Source organism: Centruroides sculpturatus, unplaced genomic scaffold (genome assembly GCF_000671375.1).
Source record: "Centruroides sculpturatus isolate CEXI.00-Female unplaced genomic scaffold, Cexi_2.0 scaffold437, whole genome shotgun sequence".
Classification (NCBI taxonomy): domain Eukaryota; kingdom Metazoa; phylum Arthropoda; class Arachnida; order Scorpiones; family Buthidae; genus Centruroides; species Centruroides sculpturatus.
In genome coordinates this window covers 394,184-404,788 of record NW_019384692.1, presented here as the reverse complement: position 1 = coordinate 404,788, position 10,605 = coordinate 394,184, and the positions used below count along the sequence as shown (strand labels likewise).

The window sequence follows — 10,605 nt, the reverse complement described above, 5'->3', positions numbered from 1 at the left end:
ATAAAATTTTTGAATTATTAAAAGTTATTAAGAGGATTTATGAATTTACATTATTTTTCTACCATGTAATTTTTATTAGTAAATTTTATTTAATTTTCTCAAATATTTTCAAATAAATATAATACAAGTACAATTTGAGTTTTATATTTTTTTTTTAAATTTAATAACATATACTCTAAAAAACTATAAGAATTCAACCATCAGTTATAATAATCTGAAAGTTCAGAACTAATAGTTAAGTAAACTAAAACTATTCACAAACTGTACTGTACATAGACAAAGTTGATGGTTGTGCTGTAGATTATTGTATATAAGAGTTTGACTTTCATTACGAATTATCTTCATTAAAACAATTTTCGTTTGACTTCTGCAGTCGATATGAATTTTTTCTTTTTTCTTGTTCTGTCTTTGTTAGTGTTTAAAGGAGATAAAATTCTTTGTTCATCGTCGTTAAAAGAACATGGTAATTTGTGCTCTTTTCTATTGTGATGTGTACTGCACGAAGAAAATTGTAAGATTTTTTAATAGAGAAAGTTTTTAATTACTCCCTCTTCACTTTCTTGATGGTTCTTGAACAATAAATAGTTCAGCGAGGTATTTCAGTATATTTTTTGATAACTCTAAAGGCTTTCTTATATCAAACCTCAGCTATCGAGGTACTCTATAAAAGGTTTCAATGGTGGTTGTTCTGGTTCAAATAGAATATGACGTATCCTTAAATCGCAGCTTGAGGTTGATGTCATTGGCAGTGATATATTAGGTTCAGTAAGTGAGGAAGCATCTGAGTTGAGTGACCTCGTTGATGAAGAAAGGCAGTTCTTGGATTTTCTAAAAGGCGATTGGTCATTCTCATCTGAGATCTTTTCCTTTAAAAATAAAATTTTAACCATATATGAATTAATAAATTTGTGTAATAAACTTTCTATAATTATTTTTAAAAGATATTATCATATCACAGAAATTTGCAAGTAATTTAGTAAGTTTTATATAAAAATTAAAAATATTTTATACGAGAAATATAGATTACGACATATTTTTTTTTACTATAATTAAAGTTAATACTTTAATTTGTGTTTATGAAAGAGCAATAGAAGTTTCCTATCTCCTATATTACAAAAACATATTAAGTACATAATATATATATATATACACAGATGCTATTTTAAAAAGTAACATATAATTTTCTTGCAGAAAATCTTATCAATCATTTCTTTTATTACAGAAAATTCATTCAGTATATTTTAACTACAGAACTGTCAGTACAAGACAAGATTTCATTCTGATTTGCTCTGTAGAATTTTTTTATTGTACTTTTTTTTAAACTAGACTTGTTTCTTTTTCATAATCACTATCAAATTTATAGCAACTTATTTGGAATTTAGACGCATATATGACTTGTTTCTTTAATATTCAACAAGATATAAAAATCAAAATAACTTGTAAAATATTTATCATGATTATTATATAATAGACATATCAAAGAATAATTTCTACACTTCTGTAGTTAATTGGAAAGACTTGTGGATGAAAATAACTCACATGTATAAAAATTACATCAAATACAGAGTAAGATTCATCTTATTTTCATATAAATGTCCTAATTTAAATAAGGTTACAAAACATGTAAGTGAAAAAAACTAAATAATTTAAACAGAATATAATATATTATGTTAGCTTTCTCGTTCATTAGTTACGTATTTAGAAGTTTATAATAAATAAATTATTAATTATTTATAAAAACCATTTATTCTTGGCAATAAATTACTGTCATTATTATTTTAATAATACAGTATTTTATATTTTATTTTGAACATATTTGTCAAGAATTCCAAAATTTGTTTTATTTAACATTATGTAAAAAAAATCTATAAAATAGTCAAAATAATTCTTAAAAATTATATATAAATAAAGTAATATATATCATAATATATGTTTATTTTTTCATTAGTTAGGAGACATTGATGCCACAAAAATATTCCTTTTTACTATATATAAAAATGAAAATTTCGATTAAAATATGTTAGTTACTTTTGTAACTAATTGTAAATAAATTTTATATAGCATAATATTGGCAAATTAATGAATTACGATAAAAATATCTTAAAATTTCAACTTGTTTAAATAAAGTTTTCCAAAGCTTATTTAAAGTAATTCTTACATCTTTGAAGGCACTTGCGTCATAATTAATTCTTTTCAAAATATCTGGAAATTCACTACTACTAGTTTTATGAACTAATTCTTCAAATTTTTCCGAAAATGTATCACTTTTATTCTTCCTTCCTGTTGAGAAAAAAAAAAATGAAAAGTCACAAACACTTAATAAGTTTTAAATACTGTATTAGAAATTCATACAGTGAAATTCTCAATAACCTTATTTCACATAAATTTTGAAAATCATCTTTATTTTTACATCTTTAACAGACAACTTTTATACTTGAATTTACAAAATATTTATATGCTGTATAAAAAAGTATGGAAGCTTCGATAGATTTTATCAAATTAAAACAATGAATCTAACAATAATCTATTAATTCAGGCATAATGTTATTAAGGATGAGGGCGTAAAGAAAGAAAAATAAAATAAGTTAAATATGATCACCACTATCATAAAAAAACATAAGAACCGATGGCTTTCTACACTTCTAATTATTATTCGTAAGTGAAGAGAGCCAAAAAAATAATAATATAATAAAATAAAATTGATATTAAAAATTCTTTTTAACTAAAATTTTATAGAAATTTTCTACGAAATATTGTAGAAAATTGTGCTTAACTGTATCGTGTGTGATTTAATTGTGAAAAAAGTTACGACAGGTCAAGACTATCGTATAACATCAAAAAAAATTATTTATAATATAAATTTATACCATAAATATTTTATCGTTAAAAGTGCTGAAAATTATAAAAGAAATTTTTATCTACAAATAAAAGTTTATGTCTGGGAAAATATTAAACCGATTTTTAGATATTATGTTTCATTTTAATAGTAATTAAAATGAGAATACAATAAATTTTGTTTATGTTCCTCAAAGTTAAGTGAAAACAAAATTAAAAGATTACATTATATGAAATAGTGCAAAAAAAGCTTTTGTCATCATATCAAAGGCGTAGTACTTCATAAGCAGCTTATATACTCGTACGATAAAACAAAACAAAGCTTTTGCTTTAATGCACATAAAGATATACTAAACAACGTGAAGTGGATTTATTTTAGAAGAGATCGTCTGCTTTAAAAGCTATTTATAAGAATGTCCAGAATTAACAGAATAGTCCTCATAACAGAAATAGTTAGTTATTTATATTATTTTTATAAAGAAATATATCGTATAATAGCATAATATATATACTATAATTAATTAAAAACTTGGATTTCTGACTACTAAAATTTCTGCCATCAAGTTTATAGTGTCAGCAAAAGTTCTACAATTATCAATTATAAAAAAATAAAGTTGGAAACAAAAGCTATTTTGAAACGTGACTTAAAATCTTTATTTTAGTTTCAATTCTTTAATGCTATATATATAATTTGTACTAAATTAATAATAAAGCTAAATATAGATTTTGGCACGTGTTCAATTTGAAGTTTTGTCCTAAATTCTAAGCCTTATTTTTTTACTAAATATATAAGAAAATTTATTTTTGATATGTAAAAACACATTTATCTATTTATTTATTACCGATAAATTAATAAATAAATAAAAAAAAACAAAGAGTAGCAAATCATTTTTCAAATTTAATAAGTTTTAAAAACTAGTCACTTAATTTTAAAGATTAAAAATAATATTAATAGCTATTTATTATTTACAGTTTTCTAATTTATCAGAAATAAACATTCTTAAATGCTTTATAAATTTATTTTCTATTTAAATGTAGAAAACATCAAACTTAATGAAGAAAATATTCGATTTATTCAAATTTATAAGAGATATAATTGAGGGGAAAAATACTGTATATGTTTTAGCTTATAGATTAAAACGTTTAATATATAGATCGAACTTTGAATAGGAATAAGTGTGAACAAATAATTATACAATTACGCATTTGACACAGGTGAAAAAATGCAAATAGTATGAAATTACTTCATAAGAAATATGAGAAAACTTGTTAATTATTTGTTAATTCTATAAATTTAATTTATTGAATTAAAATATTCTGTGATTTACAAGCTACTCTATATGCTTGTAAATCATAGAAAAAATACAAAAAACGAGCAATTATTTATTGTGACGATGTTTTAATTATTAATTAACGAGCTACAATTTTTAGTCATATTCATAATTTATTTAATTTAAAATATATGTTCTCCATCTCAAATTAGTAGTGTCTTGCCCTGTACATCACATTTTCCTGATAACAACAGAGTCATGCCTGGTCGTCTAAATAACTCTATTCAGGAGAAGTGGCTGTTTTTAAAACCTTAGAACTCTATTCGTATATCTATTTGCAACTCCTTACTGCACCAGCATGTGTCAATGATGTCGATTGGTTCTTGTCAAAAATCGCACAATAATACACCACTCTTGCTTCGTGCACTGCTGGATAGGCGCCGCCATTATATTGGACAGTTATCTCCTGTTTCGTGCATTAACAATGTTGCCTCTGTGATGGAAGTTTTGTGTGTCAAAAATTACTACGCTGTTGCACATCTTCCCGATTTTTAACGACAGTTTTCTGGGTTTTTTTGAACGTGCCTTGTAATTTGAAATCTAGAGATGCTTTCTGAGATAAATAACCTAATTATTACAGATTTCAATAGAATGGTGTTTCTCATTATATAAGTTTGGAAAGACCCTAACCAAATAACAAATTAAATTAGCAACAATTTGTATAAAGTTATTTCAAGTTTATCGTATCCAAATTTCTTTGGTTACACAGTGAAAAACGTAAATAATAAATTTTAAAAAAATAACTAAATCACACACAAAATGCAAAGGAAAAAGTATGACTTCACATCATGTGCACAGGAAATGAGCTCTATTGGAAACATGAACATCGGTACTTGCATATGATATTATACTTAAATAGGATAATGCACAAAATGACCACCGCGCACATCGAGGCATGTCTGCACAAGCCGTAGAATGCTGATTGCAAAGGATCCAGTATTTTATTGTCCACAAAGGTGAACGCAGCATGAAGACGAGCAACCAAATCGCTCAAAAGACAAACTTCTACAGTTCGAACATTTACCAAGTAGAAACGTTAAATAGCTACACAATTACCTTTGTTATTACATTCTTGAATTTATCAAGTGATAATGTAATTTGAACAGTATTTATACTATTAAATTAATCAATTATATATGTTGTTAAATAAATATGAATTTAAACATACAAGGGTTAAATTTATCATAAAATATTTTGAAAATTAGGTTAATAAGTCAATCGTATATCATAAAAATTCTACAGAAATATTTAGTTAACTAATCATTTATAAAATATGTGATAATTATAGTTTATTAATAAATACGATTAGTTGTATTATTGTACAGCGTGTTGTTAAATAGCAGTGTTTATGAAGTCGCTGGAAAAAAGTTATCAAGTATAATCAGAGCTTCATTTGCCGTCTTTCAGAGCTGAACGAATGAATTATAGTTTCTTGTTTTTGTTACTGTTAACACACATAATTGGGTAATTTAAGCCAAAGAAAATTCTTATCGCGTCTATATTCTTTTTACTTTCGAAAAATGTGACAGCATAGGATTTTATATGAACACTATTCTAGAATTATACTTTTTTATGAAAATATAAAACAGTACACACACATACACACATACCAATGCACTTTGCAACACAATGCTACAATCGCCTCTTGCATACTGATGTTTATCTGTTTGTAACACCAAAAGTTTATTAAAAACAGCTTTTATATAATATTAAGAGTTATCTAATATTGATCAGTTAAGAATTAATTATTCTGATAAAAATTTTGTTTTGAACAAGACTGAAGCTTGTAATAAGTTTCTTGAAAATTATGTTTAAACATAAAGGATATAACCATTGTTTTCTTTATTTTATCATCAGCATCTGATAAATTATTAATAAATATTCAAATCAAAACATAAATTCTATTACTGTAAAACTAAAAGTAATAAATAAATAAATAAGTTTGCATTTGAAGAATGAAATTCCTTGAAATGACAAAGTAGTTCTAACTCCAATTACTTTTTCTTTTAAGACTAGTTTTTAAATTTTATTATCTACAATTTTAATGTAAATAAAAATAATCTCCTAAGATATATGACGATTCATAAGAAAAATGCATGTATCATATCTGATATTATGTTAATATAATGAAGAATTATAAAAGGTGTTTTCGAATAGTGTCTAATTCTTTTCCATCAAACAGTATGGTCCCGAGAGTTTTTGATTACTAATGATGTTTGATCTTTACAAACATTACTACAATCTTTCATTTGCAAAACAATATTTTATAATTAATGTCTTTAAATCTTTTCATCTTTATCAACTATCTATATAATAATTTATTTATAGTATAAAATAGCTTCTATTGAGAATCATATTCAATTCTATTTAAAAGTTGTATGCACAAGTATAATTGATTTTCGGATAAAATTGCTGTTATTCATTATTCATAGACAAAATTTTATGATGTTGGAGAGAAGCATCATATGTGTATATATTTCTGGAATAAATTTTAAGTTCCGTCTATAATTAGATAGAATTATTTACTTTCAGAATGTTTACAACTTTTTCTATAAAGTTGAAGTATGTGTCTCTTCGCAATCATGTCTCTCTACTCAAGTGTTATCATTTCAAACTTTCATCGTAAAAAAGTATCTAGTTTGTGGACATTTGAATGTATAGCATAATTATCTGTACAATATTTTTTAAATATTTACAACTTTAATATATGAAGAATATTCTATAATTTATTTACTTTTAATAACTGCAAATTTATAAGAAGAAGTAGACCTTATTTTCTTGCTTATACAAACAAGGAATATGTGAAATATTTTTTAAAAATAAGCGTAAATTAAACTTCAAAGTCTTATTTTTACATGAAAAAGATTATTTCATAAGAAATGAAATCTATTTTCACTTTTAATTTTTGTATTGCTAACTTAATACGAATTTATAAAAAATGAATAAAAAAATTCTTTTGCATTGAAAACACTCAAGAAACTTGTATCTAAAACATAGTTCTTTGTTAATAATATTTCAATACAAATTTCTATAAATTAATGTTCAAATGTTATAATTCCATATTTACTCTGTAAATAAACATATACAAATTAAATTTTTATCTACTATATAAAATACATGCAGATTAAATAGTGAATTTTTAATCTTTAAAACTAAAACTTTTTTTGTTAAAGATTATTTAATATTTAACATATTTTAACATTAATTTATTAATTTAATTTCCTTATATATTTAAAATATTGTGATTAATTTAAATACGCTATTATGGAACTTTTACGTGTCAATATAATTTAAAAAAAAGTCTGCATGAAATTGCATATAATATAAAATTTTATAATCCAAAATATTAGCAACCAACGATTCGATTCATAGAAGTTTTTATTACTAATTATAATTAAGTTTTACTTAAGATTATTTAAACTTTTTCCATTACCGTTGAAAACATTTTTATCCTGATTACTCGAGTTAATTTTTTAAAATTTCTTTTATGTAAATCAGGTGTAGCGACATTAAAATCTGCATAAACATTCAGATTTCTTTAAAATTCAAATTAAGAAATTTGTATTGGATTAAATCAACTGACATAATTTAACAGATTGTGTGATTTAGCTTAAAAAAGATGTACTTGTTTACTATTTAAGTATACAAAGAATTAAATTATTTATTACTTATAGTAGATTTTAAATTATAAACTTGAATCTATTACAATTAAAGAATAATTTATTCAAAAACTTTAACGTAACTATAAAATTTACTAGAATTTAAAGAAAAAAATTTTAACAGTCGGCTCTACATTAGTTTTTATCTAACACAATTTTTAATTATTAAAATGAAGCATAAAATAATTACGCTTGAAGAATAATTAATAAAAAATTTTACCTAAAAAACCATACTTTATACAATTAATTTAGAAATATCATTTGTTATTATAGTTTAATTAAAATTGCATTTTCTAAAAATAACTATTATCATTAATTTTCGTTTTTGTTTTAATTAATTTTAAAAAATGAAAAATAAATAATATAAAACTCAAGTTAATAATAATAATTTATATAAAATATAATAATAGTAATTATTCACATTAATTAATAATAAACTAAATATGATCTATAATAATAGAAATGCTATAGCATTTATTTAAGAAGTTTTTGAAATAATTTTATCATTATTAAAAATTATTTTACGTATTTTAGTTTTTCTATGTATTAAATTATGAACTACTTGAAAATTTTTAAAATAAATTTCTATCATTTTTCACATATTTATAAAATTTACTAGAATTTAAATTGAAGATAGAAGTTTATAACATTTTATGTATGCGTACTGTATATAATATCATTTATGACCATTTTGTAACTAATTTTTTTTAATTTTAAAAAGACTTTTTTTATAATTTAATAAATTGGAATTTTTTTTATATTCTAAAAGTGTAATCTAGAAATTAAAAATAAAATATTTTTTAAATTTTAAATTGTTTATTTTCATTTAATGTTTACTAGTACCTACAAGTATTGGATAAACTAAGGTATTATCACGCCCAAAAGTGTAACTTTAATTTGGTGGCTGAATTCAAGCAACTTTTTATTGCCTCGTAATTCTCCTAAAGTAGATATCTGAGATCGTGAAATCCCAATGCATCGTTTTCTTGCTATGAAAATTTCCTCTTGATTTCTTTACAGTTCCAATTTAAGATATTGCAAATTTAAAATCTGAACTTAAATACGAATACAATAAATTTGATCGATCCTTATATGCACTTGGCACCAACTCTTATCTCATCCTATAGAAATTGGGTAAGATAAGAATTACCGCGTTAAGTACTTAAATCTGCGTACCCAAGTTAATTAATTTGACTACTTTAATTTATACTACACAGAGTACTAAACTTTCATTGTGCATTGTGCAAAGTACATTCAACCTATTTTAAAATGTAATAATTTTAATCACTTTTGTAATAAATATTTTTTTAAAAAAACGATTAAATTTACTGCTAATAATGTATTAATTAGTTTTCTATGCCATAAATTTATTAAGAAACCTCTATATATTTATTATAAAATAAATTTATTTCTAATATTAATAGATTCTTGCATTACGAAAAAAATTAATTAATTTATACAAACATATTTTCTTAGAGTTAAATATACCATATTCATTAAGATTTATTCATAAATTATAAATACACTTCATATGTTGTTATTACGTTGTTTAGAAGTTTTAATCCCAGAAGTAATTCAAGTAATTAGGAATGTCACGCCTAAGAAAATGGATTAAGTTATAATTGATATAATACGTAGTTAATTACTCCAATTCTATCTGATTTCTATAAAGATTTATAAACAGAATAATGTAGCAATATAATATGTCAACTGCTAATGAATTGTTTAAAATTTGACACATTAAAAGGAGGGGGATTATAATGAAACATTCTAATACCGATTTAATTATTGTAATTATAATTATATTTTCACTTTATTTAAGTAAGTTATCGACAAATAAATAATTAAATTATAAATATTGCTATTAAGTTAATAGTAATTATTTTTATTAAAATATGCAAAGAAACAAAAAAAAAAAAAACGAAAATCGATTTTATTAAATACTTACTCAAATTACTTGGCTGTAAATTTAATCTTTTCCCTACGATATCAACCGTCAAATATGTTTTCTGATCTTTATTCTATAACGAAATTAATTAAAATATATTTAAAATTACTTTATTCTGAATCAAAAAGAACATCCATTAATAGTTAGTCTTATTATTATTATTTTGTAATATTTTTAAAATATAACTTTTTAATATATAAAGAAAGATTATGTTGGATTAATTATATTTTTCTCTGTTATAAAAACTTTTTGCATAGAATTTTCTACCGTAGGAAATAGTTATAGCAAATATATAATAATGATTAGCTATAAGGCCTGAACGACCTAGCTTCAGATTTCCTCTCTAGGAGCCAAGATTGTGTCTTGGTTATGAATGCCTGCACTAACTGAGGATGAGACGTCTACCCCGTTGGATTCTGCGCTATGTGAGGCCTGCTGAACACAGTTAAAGAGAATGCAATTACCTCCGCGTATCGTAAGATGACAGAGTTCTGGATATATTTTACCCCATTACAATGGGTCTTACAGGCCTCAGTGCTATGTGAATTCTCTCACACAATCTATATAAGAGCTGAAAAAATCGAATACTAAATTTTTATTTTTCTATTGTTTTTCTTTTTACTAAATTAAGTGTAAAAGGAAGTGTGGATTGAAAAAGAAATTTGAAATACATAAATTACAATTTTTAAATTTAATAAATTTTAGAAATTAAGCTTTTAGTTTAAATATTATTATTTATTAATATAAAATTAATAATATATTCAATATTTGTGTTTATGTATAATTAATAAATTATTTCTGAAACTTTGGAAAGAAATTTTTAGTATATTTA

At 23.1% G+C, this 10,605-nt stretch overlaps 1 protein-coding gene across 1 annotated transcript in view; it reads right to left on the bottom strand.

Annotated features, from left to right (window-relative positions):
• Positions 1 to 206: 206 nt before the first annotated feature.
• LOC111627349 (synaptogenesis protein syg-2-like) overlaps positions 207 to 10,605 on the bottom strand; it is a 67,876-nt gene continuing 57,477 nt past the window's right edge. The window contains exons 13-15 of the mRNA XM_023370910.1: positions 9,774 to 9,846; positions 2,159 to 2,280; positions 207 to 866 (exon numbers count right to left, since the gene is read on the bottom strand). Of these exons, the coding sequence (XP_023226678.1) occupies positions 645 to 866; positions 2,159 to 2,280; positions 9,774 to 9,846 (417 nt within the window). The 3' untranslated portion in view covers positions 207 to 644. The remainder of the gene's footprint in view (positions 867 to 2,158; positions 2,281 to 9,773; positions 9,847 to 10,605) is intronic.